The sequence below is a fragment of the Pterocles gutturalis genome, unplaced genomic scaffold (genome assembly GCF_000699245.1).
Source record: "Pterocles gutturalis isolate BGI_N339 unplaced genomic scaffold, ASM69924v1 scaffold12734, whole genome shotgun sequence".
Classification (NCBI taxonomy): domain Eukaryota; kingdom Metazoa; phylum Chordata; class Aves; order Pterocliformes; family Pteroclidae; genus Pterocles; species Pterocles gutturalis.
This window is the reverse complement of record NW_010128332.1, coordinates 14,636-31,036: the sequence shown is the minus strand read 5'-3', so window position 1 is coordinate 31,036 and position 16,401 is coordinate 14,636. Positions and strand designations below refer to the sequence as shown.

The 16,401-nt window shown below is 38.1% G+C and overlaps 1 protein-coding gene across 1 annotated transcript; it reads right to left on the bottom strand.

The window, feature by feature from the left end:
- Positions 1-428: 428 nt before the first annotated feature.
- COBL (cordon-bleu WH2 repeat protein) lies at positions 429-14,626 on the bottom strand (the record flags this gene model as incomplete). The annotated part of the gene is made up of 4 exons (XM_010079588.1): positions 14,423-14,626; positions 5,865-6,075; positions 4,904-5,132; positions 429-523 (listed from the first exon to the last, which is right to left on the bottom strand). Coding segments are annotated over exons 1-4 (735 nt in total), but the record flags the coding sequence as incomplete, so codon positions are not given.
- Between the last annotated feature and the right edge of the window lie 1,775 nt (positions 14,627-16,401).

Below are 16,401 nucleotides of genomic sequence, written 5' to 3'. Positions count from 1 at the left end.
CCCATGCACAGGAGAGTTCATAAGACACTGCTACTTGATATCTTAATGTATTCTATACATCAGTTATTTGATAAATGCATTTTGTCATCTGAGCACTACTACTATGTGGACGTAAGTTGCTTGAAGTTATTGCTCTTTGTTAATACCTACCGAACCCACAGTATTTAAAAAAAAATAAAATTTAAATGGTGAATGTGCCTGACTCCTTCAATAAGCAGCTGGTACCTCCACCAGGCTGCACTGATTAAACATAGTTTATGCATCTCCTAACAGATTACCCCTTGGAAGAAAAAAAAAAAAAAAAAAAAAAAAAAAGGAAAAAAAAAAAAAAACAAACCCCACCACACAAACACCACCACCCACAGACAAAATACATCTGTAAAGAAAACAATTCTCTCTAGTGAGGTAGTACACTGCTGAACGCTCACCTTGCTGCTTCTTCTATCAGCTTTAAACAATCCCAGAAGTCTTGTCTTTTCTTTTTCTATTACGTCATTGCTTACTGAAGCCTTTCGACTCGGTTCTGAAACAATTATAATGGAACATTACATTTCTGAAATAAAGATTCAGAACGTCAGTACTTTAAAACATCCTGGTTCAATGCTGTATTTTTTTGAGCTGGGCATGTTATGCACTGAATTATCTAAATAACAGCCAGATCCTGCCTTTTCTTTTTCATCAAATTTTTATTGGTTCTGAGATTGTTCCAGAATCTAATGGAGGCAAATGGAAGAATTTAATAAACTTCAGTAAGTTTTCAATCACAATTTAGCAATCCTTACTAAAAGGCAAAACATGAGCAAGTTGCTTAGTCTTTAGAAATGCTTGTTAGAGTTCTCACTTAAAACTCGTGAAGTACAATCCACAGGTCTGACTTAACACAGTGAAGTTAATGGCGAGAAACCCAAAGTGGATTTGTATAAAGCTCCATGAAAAGGAAAGACCACTCCCTTTGAAAAAGGGCTCTTCTTAGAACATAAACCGGCTGGTCATGGTCATAATTTCTTGGTGCTTTTACTTCAGGTGGGAAGAGAGGCACATTTATATGCATTTCAGGCTATAAGAGCTCAAACATGCATGTCCTCCTTGAACCAGCTAAGGAACTGTATGAATTCTCAGACCATTTAGTCCCCCTTCAACTTCCTCCCCACCAGCCGAGCTGGATGAGCAACATGATAAGGTCATGCATTACAGGGAACAACCATTGGGTTGACATTCAATATACAGACTGTAAAGCTCTCCCACATTTTTTCATGGACACTGCATAATGCTCTAAAGACTTCTCCCTGGTTCTAAGCACATCAGAGTTATCCCACTAGCACACAGAAAGTTTAATGTACAGAAAAAAAACCCTGTTTTCTCTTATATTCACTCTATTTGTTTAGTAACAATTAAGAAGCAAATGCAAAATGACTTGTTGATACAAAATAAAGATTTACTTCACAAAAAAACCCCTCATCCCAGAACTCTTGTAATGGATTTGCATTCCACACAAAGCACATGATGTTCACACAGATCACTTGCATATCAGCAATGTCAGGTGTTAGAAGGTGTTAAATACATATAGCAGTTCAAGGCACAATAGAAGAGTAAAGATGATGAACCCAGAAGAAAACAGGGAGAAACTTAAGAAAGGCTGCAACTCCACTGCAAAAACATACAGAAATAAATTAATACCTTTCTCAAATACTAAGCGCTGCCTATGCTCATTTAACAGAAACTTCTGGTTTTCTGCTTGGGGTTGGGCTGCAACTATATGTGGATTATGAATCCCTTAGTCACATAGTCTTCGACTATGCGTTATGCCAGTAACTCCTGATCATGAACATTGCCATTAAACACTGTATAATCCAAATAAACTGGGATTTTAAACAAAGCATATAATGTCAAAAAAAAAAAACAAGGAATCTTTATAAATCTGTATCAATTTTTTTAAAATAAATACAGCAGATATACTCTCTAATATTATGCTTGAAGGAAGCCACAGCAAGTAATAACAGAGGATTAGGGGGGAAAAGTACTGGCATTAGTGAAGCCAAGAGGCAACAGGCCATGAGCTAAGATTTACTCAATGGCTGTCATCTACTGGAGGTAGACTTCCTTCCTTCCTGAAAATTTAAAGAAGTTAGTCACAGTTTTATTTGGTTATGTTCTGTTTACTAGTAATGCAAAAAAGTAAAGCCAGTTACAATCAACCATACCTTTCTTAAGGGTAATTAATTTAAGTAACGTATTACAGAACACTCAGTAGAGGAAAAGGATATACTAAATATACAAATTTTCTCCTTAACTATAAGCAGAAGCACCAATGTTATCTGATCAAACCCCAAGTAATGTAGCAAGTAGAAGTTGTCTAACGTGTATATATAGTTTTGAGATTAAAACGCTTCATTGCATGTAAATTGAAATCAGTGGAAGAGCTCATAGATCTCAAAATATTCTGTCTTTGTTACTAAACCAATTTTGAACCCAAAAGACCTCTGAAATGTTAGTATTTCTGAAATTCAACTAATCATGGTTTAGGTAACCTGAAAAGGCTTTGAATCTGTATAGAAACATACCATACCACACAACAGTTAAATGACAGGATTTGTTAATTGCTGGCATTTTAATGGCAATTACTGAAGAAGCACTATGCACAGAAGTGTGTTTGTTCTGACCAAAAAGCATAGACATCTAAACAACACTTTGCAAAAGACAACACACATCAAAAGTAGCTAGTTTCTCTATGGCAATTTTTATGTGTCATTTTTGAAGATCCATCTACCAAACACACATGAAACATAGTGTCAAGGGAACCATGGTTTTCCCTCAGCAGCATTGTACAGTACCTCTATAGTTCAGAGAAGGTTCAGACTGAGTTTTTGATGGAGGAACTGGAAAAGGCAGGCAATTAAAGGACAAAAAAAGACATATTAAAGTTCAAATATTGCCTCATAAACCACCATATTCAATACTTACTCCTAGTATTTGTTTTCCTAAGCATTACAGAAAAAAAAGTTGACCAACAACAGACATGCAGAGCTGCTTCTAGAGGCAGTTTATCTACATTTGTATTCATTCCCGATTCACTTGGGAAGCTGCTTCAACTGCTAAATCGAGTTATGTAAGCAGGTGGCAGCAGAGCTTGTCTTTTTATCATCCTTCAGCACTTCGTGTTTCTGTTTCAGGGAAGGAGAGAATGACAAGCACATAGTTTTTCTAGAATTTGTTTTTGCAAGCACAGCCCATGCTTTCAGTACCTCTGATGCCTTACTCGTTAGTGGGAATGCATTTTAAAAATCTGTCCTGATAACTAAACAGACTGGACATCTGCTCAATGCACAATTCATAGACAAAATGTTACTGAAACCAATGGGATTATTCTTGGTGATTATAGATAAGAACACAGGAGGAAGGAATTCACTGTAAATTTTATGTGCATTTACTGGTGTTCTCATCAGACACCATGGTGCAGAGTGACAGGAAGGCAGAAAAGGCTGAAACACACTCAGGATTAGGGGGATTTTATCATAATGAAAGGTATACTGAAAGGTTAAAAAACAATAAAAGACAAAAAAAAAAACTTCTGATGCAGGGAGCAGCATACTATGAAGTGTTAAATCATTTGCTGCTATAATCCTAGCCCCAAAATAAATTCCTGGTTTTGAATGTACAGGCTACAACTGAATTTGAGGACCAGCATGGCACCAGTATATACACCATCACTTTAATTTTAAAGGAAAGGAGTTTAAAGAAGGCTTAGGCTAATTACTCTGCAAGTTGTCCCTGAAGTATGCTGAATGAATCCTGTTGAATACTCTGCATGTTCAACATGTTGCTCAAAAATGGTCAGCTTAATTACCATAAACATGTATTAAAAAAACAAACAAACATGCAATTGAGCTATGACATGTTGTCAACCACTTTTTTGAGCATCCTAACAATTCAAAGGAAAAGGAGATACTCGGTTTACTTTACAGTCTAAACTCACTGAAATTTGACTCACACAGAGGTAGAACTGTCACTTACTAAAGGAGTTTGAAAGAAGAGACAGAACGTCAACATAAATAAATAACTGTATAAATAAAAAATAAGCCTGCTGCTCAGCACCTACAAGACTGACGTTATCTAAACAATAAATAAAGACATTTACTGTGCTGGAAGTGATGACAATTGAGACAAACTGCAGGAGACAATTTTAATGAATATCACTTGCTGACCTCAAAGGAAGTAGTGCTTGTCAATGTGTATTTTTAAGGCAGGTATATTTTAAAGCACATCGCATAATTACGCTGTTTGAATACACAATCAGGCAGACAAAACTCAAGCCCAAGAAGCTGCCACTACACTATTGTCTATGAGAACAGAAAGTGAGGGTGAATAAACAAGAGAACAAAATTTGAAATACAAATACCTCTTACCTCCTCTTCACTAAACAATCAACAACTTCACTTTTTGGAGGAACCGTCCACAGTCTGTTTCTCATAAGCCCTGGTCTGTCACTTCTGCCTCTCAGCTTTCAAAGCTGTCACGACTAAGGCATGCCTCTTCTTTCTCTCCAGCCCACAGCACAGGTAGGTGACAGGCTCTGCCATATTACGCACACCTGTACTGACAGCAGCTGCAGGAGGTAGCGAAGCTCCTCCTTTTGACCTGCCCCAGGCCAACCTGCACCCTGCCAGTGGCCAGCCCAGCCTGGCACGGGGCCTGAGAGCAGCCAGGGATGGCTGGGCATGCCGCTGTCCTGGCTGCTGCTCTGGGCACAGCTCACTGAGCAAACCTGCACTGCTGTCTGGACTGAGATGTCACTGCTGTTTCAGCCAGGCCTCAGAGGAATGAGAGCGCAAATGCTTTTAAGCTGCCCATAATATTGTTGGCACATTATCTAACCCTGCAGTGACTGCTTACAGTCTCAGCTCACCTCTTTTTCTGTCCCAGGCATACAACTCCTTTATCCCCAGCTCCTCCAAGGACTTGGTAAGCTCCAGTTCCTCCCCAGTGATGCCATCTCGCAGAAGAACAATGTGCTCTTGACTGACTTCACATTTCTCACAAATAGCTGGGATGATGTTGTGGAGAGGCACATCCGGACTAACTCGAACCACAGCCTTCTGAGTCTTCAGGTAGTTCACTACCAGCCTCACAGATTTCTGCAGAAACAAATGCAAACTCTCAGCCCTCCCTCCATGATGGCTAGGCTCTCTTGAAATGAGAAAGGCATTGGGGACTTCTATATTGTCTTGACTCCTCCTAGACAAACTTGTCCCATGTGCATACTACTACAAAAAATATTATTAAAAAAATTAAAAAACCAATCTCAGAACTCCCTTGTCAATAAGACAACATTCACAAGAATAGGCAAATAAGGAAAAGGAATCAGAGGCAGCCCTAATTTCTGAATGTTTACAAGTACCACTCTGAAAGGTGTGCAGGGTAATTAGCTATACTGATTCAGAATAATAAAAATTTCAGCAAACATTTTTGTAAAATGTCTGCTTCTGAATCTTCACAATACCATGCAATACATTTATTAATGATCAGTCTTCTCCCATATCTTCAGTAAAGATGGCAAACAAAATACCAACAAAAACCTCCACACAATCCCACAACCCTAATTTCAGCCACTACTGCAAAATTTCAGTCACCCCGGTCTTCAATCAAGGGTCTTTTTAAGAACAGATTTCTATCTCTCCAACCACATGCAACATAACATTTTGTCTAAATGCTAGAGTATGTAAATCAGTTACACTAGTAAAGCAAGTTATAGCCAATCTCAAGCCTCTCCCATCTGGTCTGAAGATGCAGAGACTGGAAGAACTGCTTGAATTCATAGGAATGAAATGATGTTTCACGGCACTATTTTAGCTTTACAGAGTACAAACCTCAGGGACCCTTGGCAGAGGTCGCTTTGTCTTCTCTTCAGGAACCTTCTCTTTCAGAAGTACTGTCTGTACATCCAGTGCTCCTATCAAAGTGTTTGGCTTGTAACTCAGAGGTTGTTGAGTTCCTGCAGACTTCAGTTCAACACTATGTTGGGATGGATTTAAGCGATACTGGCTGCATAAATCGACCAATAAATCCATCACAGCTTTACTACAGGGAAGAGACATTCACTGTTAGCATGAAAAAAACAGCTGCTAAAAAATTTAGCTCAGTTTTAATATGGGAGAAAAAAAGACAATACAAGCTGTGGATGTGTCACTAGTTAACCATCTTTGGAAGGGAACAGTGCTAATGCTTTGAAATGCTGAACAGATCAGATAAAATGTTAAGAATTAAATATATTCACACTTCAGTGTGCTTTTATGAGCTGGTAATTAACTATTCACTATAAGGTAGACAGCAATGCCAATAATAGCACTAACAAACATAAGCCAGGAGTGGAAAAAGTGCATCTCATATGCTAAATCCATACATTATATTCTCCAATTCAAACCCTGTCCTTTAACATGGAGACAAGATATAAATAAATGATGAACCCACAGTATGGTAAACTCTACCTAGATTTGAACCATTATGTAACGCAACTCAAAGTGGAGCATTTAGATCTGTAACAAAAAGTAGAGAGGATATTTTTTTTTCCAGCTTACAACTTTGAGTGTCCCCCTCCGCCCCCAATCCATTTGACACCAGCAATATTTCCAAGTACAGGAGACCCCTTCCATATTTATTTTGGTGAGGATATTTGCATTATCAAGAACTCTTATTGCAGATGTGGTTCTTAAACCACAAGGTTAAAAGAATCAGTCACTGGCCTTCTCTTATGCCACGCCTCTGCACAAAGATACTCCGTTTTCTGTCAATAACCCAACATTCACTGGAGCTGTCTGACACAGCTGATACTATGTTCCTCCATGCCACAGAAATTCTCTTCTACCAAGGTACTGAAGGGTTATTTTTTTTTTCAGCCTTCCTCCCTAAAATTCCATCCAGGATCAGAGAAAACAGGTTTATTAAAACTGGTTATGTTTCTGAAAAGTTTTGGTTTCATAAACCAGTATATTATTAACAGAACAACCTTAAGTTGAAAAAAATTGCCAGCCGTACCTGAAACCTGTCATATAGATCAGATATTTTTCTTCAAGCAGAAGTGAAATAGGTGGATAGACAGCATATTTGCCAAAAGATTTGGCATCTCTTCTAATGTGTAAACTGGAAAAACTGTATACAGATTCAAAATGCAAGCAAATTCAAACAAAATAAAATCCTTCACAGGTTATTAGCTACCACCATTACACCTGTAGCTCAAAAAACTGCTCTTCAACTGCAAGCTGCTGGCATCTGGGAGACAGCTCTGCGGGGGACTGCCCATCTTCTTTCTCTGTATATGTTATTGGCCAGTAACTGCTCTAGAAGTTGGTGAAAAACCCTTTAGAGCAAATGGCAAAGACGAGAATGGAAAACAAGAACAATCCCTTACTACAGGTGAAAGACTAAAACATACGTAGGTGACAGCTCTTCCTGTGCAAGAGATGAGAAAGGACCTTCTTCACAGTAACCTATTTCAAGTATAACTGAGTGCTGCAGTATGAGCTGGAAAAGTGGCAAGCGTGGAAAATCTGAAATAGGTGGTCAGTCTCATTGCAAAAAGAACACAGTGAGAAGATGATGACTGAAGATCCAACAAGGAAAACAGATGTCATTAATATGTATAGGAAGCTTCAGAAAAATAGAGAACTGTGGTAACTGCTGACATAGACAGCATCTGAGTAGAAAAGTGTAGTATTTAAATCGAAATTCTATCAGGTCATTTCATGATGACTTATTTGTGCACTGTCCTCAAGTTGCAGTTGCAAATGTCTGCATTTCACAACCACGCTTAATTCATACATAACATGCCAAAAAGCAACAAAAACTTTTACATCTACTTAGTCCAAACTATAGGAGAACCCAACCTACACCAATATTCATATAATTATTCATTGATCTGTGCAGCAGTGAGCATTTAAAAAAGTGTCAGTCAGCCTGATACAGATCTCAGCTTGTCTGTTTACAGACATACTTCTTTTAAACTAAAATTTGCATACGTTTTTTCCCCTCAGCCTTATTACTGTTGTTTCAGAGAAAAGCAAATAAATTGGCAGAACTGCAGTACATGGTGTTCTACATGCTAGACATTTCTATCTAAGTGGAATGCTAATATATTTCTGTAGTGCGCAATATTGTGATAATTCATTCAAATTTGGACAGTTATCTTGCTTCATGTAAAATATTTCATTAAAAACACTTTAAAAAAAACAGCATTTGAAAAAGGATTTTTTAAAAAATAGTGTCAAAAGAGCAGTTTATGATTCTGTGCACCTTCCACAGAAATTATGAAATATGTCCAGCAGCAACAGTACCACAACTACAACCAGTCATCTGAGACAATAAGTTGCAGAATGTCCTGGCTTCACCTAAGACACAGTTGACTTTCCTCACAGTGGCTAGTGTGAGGCTATGTTTTGGATTTGTGATAAGAAGGCAGCTGATAACACACTGATGTTTGTCTATAGCTGCAGCCAGGACAGTCAAGGACGCTTCCAACTTCCCATGCTTTTGCCAGTGTGCAGGTGCTAGGAGGGAGTGCAGCCCACAATTACTGGCTTAGGATTCAACCTTAAGTTTAGGATTGAGATCCAAATAGGCCAGTGGTGTATTCCATATCATGCACGTCATGCCCAGTATATAGATGAGGCTCTGTCCAGAAGTTCTCTCTCTCTCGGGCTCTCAATCAGTTCTCAGTCTCTTCTCTTTTCCAGGACTGCTGATTTCAGGACTCTCTCTGCTCCAGGATTGTTATCCAGCAACAAGAAGGACCCTGGTCAGCAGGTGGTGAGCAGCTGCACTGTGTATCACTCATTTGTATATTTGCATATTATAACTACTATTATTATCATTATCCTTATTATTTTCAATTTCATTATAGTTGAATTATTAAATTGTTCTTATCCCAACCCACAAGTCCCTTTAATTCCCTCCCCCATCCCAGGGGAGGGTGAGCAAGCGGCTGTGTGGTATTTGCTGCTGCTAGACAAGTGGGTCAAACCACGACACAGAATATCATGCAAGTTGTACAAATTTGTCTGGACAATAAGCAATTTAAAAATCCAGCCAAATTTGAGGTTTCATCTTCCTGTTGATTACAAAGTAGGTTTGTGTGAAATGTAACACTTAAGGAAGTCTGCAACATCCCATCCTGAGCCATGCTGCTCAAAATACACAACTGTTCCATTAAAAGCACCCCCAACTTCATCTGTACCATTTATGGGTACAAATTAAGGAAAAATCTCTGAAGATTTTGAAACAACTTCAATGTGAATAGTATGCTCTTCCCAAAATGTACATTTGGGAAAGTAATTTCCACAAAATTTCAAAAGGAAGAAAAAAAAAAAAAGAAAAAGAAAAATAGAGGAATTCTACAAACAAAATTCAAAATTCATGTGTCTCCAGAGAAGTAAGAGAGCTGGGAAGTCCTTGCAATGAAGTGATTCTTACATCAGATTTCGATTTCACCAACTTGAAAAAATTTCCTTCTGAACTGTAATAAAGTTCAGCTCTATTTTAAATGGGAGTTTTATTTCAAGTAACTCCATGCATATGCCACACACAGAAGAGAGACACTAAACACAGAAAGAGCATGGTTCTGAGCCATCTACTAATCTAGACCAACATTTCTTTCTAACCTTGGGCTCAATATGGCTCTAGGAAGACACAAAGAGTCAGTCGTTCCTTTGCCTCCATCGTGTTCCAGACATGTCTGAACTTTATTTGAACCTGCTTTTGCGACCTGGTAGAGAACATACTCTTACTTTGAAATTCAGGCAGGTCTGATCATTAAGGATTAAATCTAAAGCTGCAATGAAGACATTAAATGTCTCCTGCCTTTCCAACTACTCAGCTAACATATTATTTTGTTATTTTAATAAGATGTTGCTGAAATTTTGGGTGGAGAGACCAAACACGTGACAGACACACTAATGACTAATAAACAAATACTAGAGCACAGAAATAAAACTAGAGGATGAATCCAATTTAAGATTCAGACAAGATGGGCAAGACAACTATTCTTAGCAAAGGAGAGTACTTTGGCTCTTTCCTGGTATTCTATTACTAAGCCATTTAACATTTAACACCAGTTCCGGACAGTAAAAAATAACTACTTTGTCAGCAATATTTATCAGGCTTGCCTAAACTCCTTGGATCACACAAAGAAATCCATTTTAAAATACAGCCTTGTACATCTAGGAAATAAATGCATAAGATAAAGTTGTACTCTATCAAACGACTTTGGCTTTTCTATTACCTTCTACTTTCATGCTACAATTGCCCATGAACAAATCTAAAACTGGAGGAAAGAATCTTCTTTATTTAGGTCAATGCCAAACACACACTAGGAATCTAAAGTAACAATTGACTGGAAAAGAAAAACAGTAGTGTAAAGAGGGTGACTCAAAGTCTCTGACACTTTTACTATCTGCATTTAAAAAAAGAAAATAGTGTCAGTTATTATTATTTTCTCATGCTCCAAAGCACAGCAGGCACTTCATGAAAAGATCAGAAGTTTTCATACACAACCAGAAATGCATACACTACATAGCAAACTGCATCAAACGAAGTACAGGAAGCATGATAAACAGATATTCATAAATACTTCCTATTTCTTTTCTTATTTTGCTCATGTATATTTGGCTCTTAAATTGGGCAACTCCACAGAAGGAACACCAAGATCACACACAAGAAGAGGCAGAGGACTGGGTTTGTTGAGCCTTAAGATGAGAATGGTGAAGAAAGACCTTATTGCTGTCTATAGGTACCAGCTGGTAGAGATACAGAGCCAAGAGACAAGTGTCAAGACAGGAAACTCCATTTAGGTACAAAGAAACATTTTTTCACCACGAGGATGGTCAAGCCCTGGAACAGAGGTACAGAGAGGTTCAGAAACCTCCTCCCTGGAGGTATTCGAACTTGCCTGGAAAAAGCCCTGAGCAACCTGTTTCGTGTGAGACCTGGACTGAGCAGGGAGTCAAAGCAGGTCAGTTCCAGTGGCCCCTTCTAACATAAATTATTCTGTAGATTATTCTCGTAAGTTTTTTTTTTTTAAAGCCTACATTTCACTACTGTAGTTTTGATCTGACCCCTATTTAGTATTTAGTTAAGCTCATTTTTAACGCTTTTGCTGTATGTGCCTGTTTCATCTTATTCTAACACCTCTTTCATGTTTTACCAACCTGGGCTGATTTCACACCTTCTTGAGACACTGTTCTGTATGTTGAGCTATACACTCATAATAATCAGTATCACTTAAAAAGTCTTTCACTGAGTATTATGTGAGAATATTCTTTCTGTGATGATATTAGCTTTATGCTTCATCTAACACATGCTCTGCAGTGAGCTCTGTCCTCCAGTGTTTGCAGAATGGGACTACAGTTTCAGCTGGTTTACACTATTCTATTGCTGCACACACTCCTTAAGGACTCAATTTTGTCTTAAAATCTGCACTATGTATTTCCAAGGTCTGGAATAAATTCTATGTTACAAGATGGCAATGAACTCTTAAAGAGAGACTGTCGGCTTGAGTTAACTTTTACAAATAAATCTACTTAAAAATTCCAGATGCCAATAAAATATGTTTAAATAACATACTTTTTTTTTTTCTTGAACAATCTTTCAGGAGAATTTTTCTGCCCTGTTGCTGATATTTATAGGAAATTTCTATACAGAGAACAAAGTAAAATTAACAACATGCTGCTTTGTTTACATATAACGAACAAATTGAAAGAGATAATTTTGACTTTTAACTTAGTTCATTTATAATAACCTTAGGTGATACTAATTAATGATAGTAGTTGTTGTATTTTCAAAAATGCTCTAGTACACTTCATTGCTCTGTGAAGTGCTTTCCTGAAATTACAGAATCATTTTTCATTATGATGATGCCCAGGGCAAGGTTTTGCAAATTTTTCTGCAACAGAAAAGCTATTTTCCCAGGGTATTCAAAAGCAGATTTTGCAGAAGGCAGTTTTAATGATGGCAATGAAAATATTGAAGATTTATAGCAGTATAAACAACAGCAGAATTTGTCTGAAACGTCCTTCCATGGTATCAACATATATAAAAAGAGTGAACAGAGAAAACAATTTATTAGCAGCACTGGCTCCTGTACTTGCTTCAAACTAAATTAAACACATTTTTTTAAATCCAGTATCTTCATCATTAAATGTTTACCTCTGAGTATGACTGTACTTTGTAGCTGTCCAAAATAATGAAATGAAAAAAAAAAAAGAAAAAAGAAAAAGCCTGGGCTTTCACCCAAACCTGGAGACTTAAGACAGTTCATCCTCTAAAAATTTCAGATGCTCAACACTTTTTTTTTATATTCCACATCCCTAAAAACATAAACAGTGTTAATGTGCAGAAAATTTCATCTTCCAGTGGTCAGAAAGAACAGCAGGACACACAAGGTCTGTTCACAGACTGATGCCACTGTAATACAAGGCTCATTATAGTGTATCCTTTTCTTACTTCATAACTTGTTAGGATGATTTAATCCCCTCCTCAGCTTCTATAATCTTTTACTTCCTACATCTGCCTATCCGTGCCTGACATTTGTCACCAACTCTCTACTTCAAGTGCTCAAGACAGTGCTGAGGGAGAACACCCACTACCTAGGTTAGGCAGTGGTGATACTCAGATTAGCAGACAAACACAAGCAGGAATTTAATTGTTGCTTAAATCAGGGGCCTACACCTGTCAAGCAGCCAAGAAGCGGGCACCTTCACAGAACAACGAAGAGAACATTTTGATTGCTTAGAGTGCTTAATGTACACGAAATAAATAATCCCATTGAAATGTCTAAGGTTTAAGTTTTGACATTTAAGTTTTGTCCACAAACTAGAGACTAATAATAAAAATAGTGTATGTGATAGCAATTATAGTGATAATAAACACCTGTGCGAGAGACAGAATGTTGATTGTACAGGGATGTTCCATTTGTTCCCTGCTTTTGTACCTTGTATGCTCTTCAAAAGGTTACATTAAAACACTACTCTTGCAGTGCTCTTGGAGTGTTTGGTTTACTGGGTTTTTATGTTTTTTTTGAGGGAAAAGAAAATCCTTTCTAACTATATGGGAATTATGTATCTCTCGATACAAAATGCTGCATGAAGAGTAGACTCTTCGTAGCTCCCAGGTGGCTTGCATTTGACAATGAAATATCACCTTTCTTTTGGATCTAACCACCAGTGAGTTTCATGTCCTGTTCTACTTTCCAGGCTTGTTCTCTTCTTTCTCTCATTAAGTCCAAATCTCCCCACAAAAACTTGATCACTAAATGTATAATTTGAGACCTCTGATAAGCACGGTTTTCCTTTAAAACCTTTAACAGCACTCTGGCTTTGAGGCTGACCCACACAAGTTGCACTAGTGCCCTGAGAGTGGCTAAGCAAACACCAATTTCTATAAGAAAAGCAGTGGGAAGAATGAACTACCAGACACTACACAGTGCTGTACACATCCTCCTCAGCCATTAAAATACACTAATAGACAAACAGTCAAAACAGACTAATAAATCAGACAAAGAAGAGTAGTTTTACAGGAATGCAGACTAACTACTGCAAATCCCAAATGTAAAATAAGCACAGGCCCTCATTTATCAACAGGCATCTACATATCCTCCCAATCTGGTATTATCACTTCCTGCAGTTTCTTGACCACTTCTAGACCACACCACTGTTTGCTACAGTTTCATCACAGTATTGAATATATTTTTAAAACTCTTCCAAATTCTTTCTTAAAGTAATGTCTCCCTCTTTCAAAACAGTTCTCACAGAGAGGATGAGAAGAAGGAAGAGCTCCCATGGTGAAGAAAATTATCTCAAAACTGCCTTTCCAATACAATTTGCCCTTGACTGTATCCAGTGACAAAGAGGACCTCTCTCTCTTCCCATGGAAAAACACAATACACTTTTATATAGAAAAGGCTTCCTAAATATTGGCAGATGCTTGCTGTCTACACAAACACGAGGTATTTGTGAAGTCAGGACCTCTGAACGTGATGAGTCATTTATCTTCTGAGCTTCCTTCTCAGCATGACTCCAGACAGGCATACTGTCAGGATTGCTGCTTGCCAGCAGTATCTATTCCCACTGCACCAAACTCCCTCTGTATTATGAGATGTGATACAACCTAAGACTAGCCCAGTGGCAGTACATGGAAGAGACAGAACCACATATGTTCTGAGGCTGATCCATGGGGAAAACAGTGACACAATAGCTGCTAAATCTTTCCTGCCCCAGCAGAGAGGGTCCTTTACACATGACTCTCAGGACTCTCTGGTACAACAGCTGCCTAAAATGCAGAGAGGCATGGCAGAGAAACCCTGTCAACTCAGGAAGGGAGACATTAATATCAGCAAGTATCCCACTGGGCTCCAGAAAGAAGGAGCTAATTAAAGCCTTACCTTCCTTGTGCTGTGCTCTTCTGCTCCACCCCGCTGGGTAAAATGACTGTGAAGTCCACCGATCTTTTTATCATGTTCTCCTTCATGCTCACAAGGTTCTGATCAGAAATTACAGCTGTCTCTGCAGGTGACTTGTGTTCACTGTGAATTTTGCTTGCTGCAGAAGGTTGATTTGGTGGAGGAGGTGCACGAGCTTTCATTCTTCTCCTTGAGAAATAAAGGCAAGGAGAAAATTAGTGATTTCTCACAAGCAAAGTATAAACACGTTAATAAGAAAATATGTTCTTTCAGCCATAATCTCAGATTGTTTTAAAAATTTCCTCTAACACAAACCATTTTTCTTTATCATACAACTTTTCAATGGAGTTGTGTTTTATTTTTACCTCCTCTCTAGAAATACTCTGTTTTTTTAATGATGCACTCACTCCTACTGCTTGCTTTCCGTGCCCCAGGGGATGAATCGGTTCCATAATTAGGATATGAAATAATCATTATTCTGTCGAGTATGAAGCATTCTCCTATGAAGAGAGAAAGAGAAATGCTGGGTACAGTCCAGACCTGACTCAAGAAAGAGTTGTATTTACGTAAATGCATGTTTCTTCCAAGTCAGAACAGCAGGAGTGGAGGCAGGGTAAAGTTTCATTCAGCTATATTTGGGTTCTACAGTATTACTCTACTTGAAATATTGTCTCTTCCTCTGCTCTGAGTAAGTAGTACTAATTTGGCTCACCATAATTCATACGGAAGCACCATGAAGAGGTCAACCATGAATGATATCGCTTCTTACCGTGTAACACTAAGAGACTATAGCTCTTTGAAAACACCCTGAAGAAACTCACTCTTCAGTAGCAGGCTATGCACCATGTACAACATACAGAAAAGCTACATCAACTTGCACCAACCAAGCAGTGTACTTTACAGAGATATAAAACCACCACAAACTCAAAGTATACTTCATTGGCAAGCTGCCAGACAGATAAGCAACATATGTGCGCCGTTAAACTTCTGAAGAGCTGGCCTCACACCAAGCACATGTCTAAGAGGATTAATTCTGATGATTAATATCCCAGCGACCTCTTCTGACTAGATTTATGCCTAGTTTAAGTGAGATTTTAATGTAACAGATGGAAAAAGCAGTAAAATATGTACTGAGAAATTATTACCCAGGCTTACTGCTTGCATTTTTTAATCTGCCTTTTTTTTTGGATGCAGGAAGAGATGATTCTGCACATCATTTTCACCTTGCCAACAACAAAAACAGAGGGCCAGAAAAGAAGAGTGCAGAAAAAACTCTCTAACCCTGAAAAGCCTGCAATGCTTAGTGGTTGAATCAGCCAAGGGCGAAACTGTGTTCAGGAAAAAAAAAAAAAAAATTACAAACTGAAGAAGATTAATACCAAACCAAACTCTTCTTTAATTAGAGACAACCTGTATTCTCACTGATAAAAAGGCTAAACATACAGTTTGGATCACCAGTGTAAGCTCCTAGCAGAGAAAGAAGTAAGAGCTACATCACATCACAAAAGAAAGAGTTCAAAAACGATCCAAATCCTCTACACTTTTTAATCAGTATTTGTATTTGACGAACAATTTCTATGACATGTCTCAACTTGCAAAAAATCACTACACATCTCAGTGAGACCTCAGCAGGAGACAGTGAAATTAGCGGCGATGCAGACACTTCCTTTCATTTCCTGTGTGCATAACAAATAGCACTCTCTACAAATATGCAGGGAGAGGTACTGCTATATTTACTAGCATACAGCAATTTCTCTTACACAGGAAATTTTCCCTGAACATTCACTTTTTATCCTTTGTACACCCAATGAGTCATGCAGTCATCAGTCACTAACTTGCAGCTCCTACGCTCCTCCCCATGGAGGTGATGATAAGTTCAAGGATTTATTGTTTGTCAAACTACTTTGACTTTCTATTCCATGAACCAACCTCTATTTACTTACTTGTCTATAAAAGAAAAA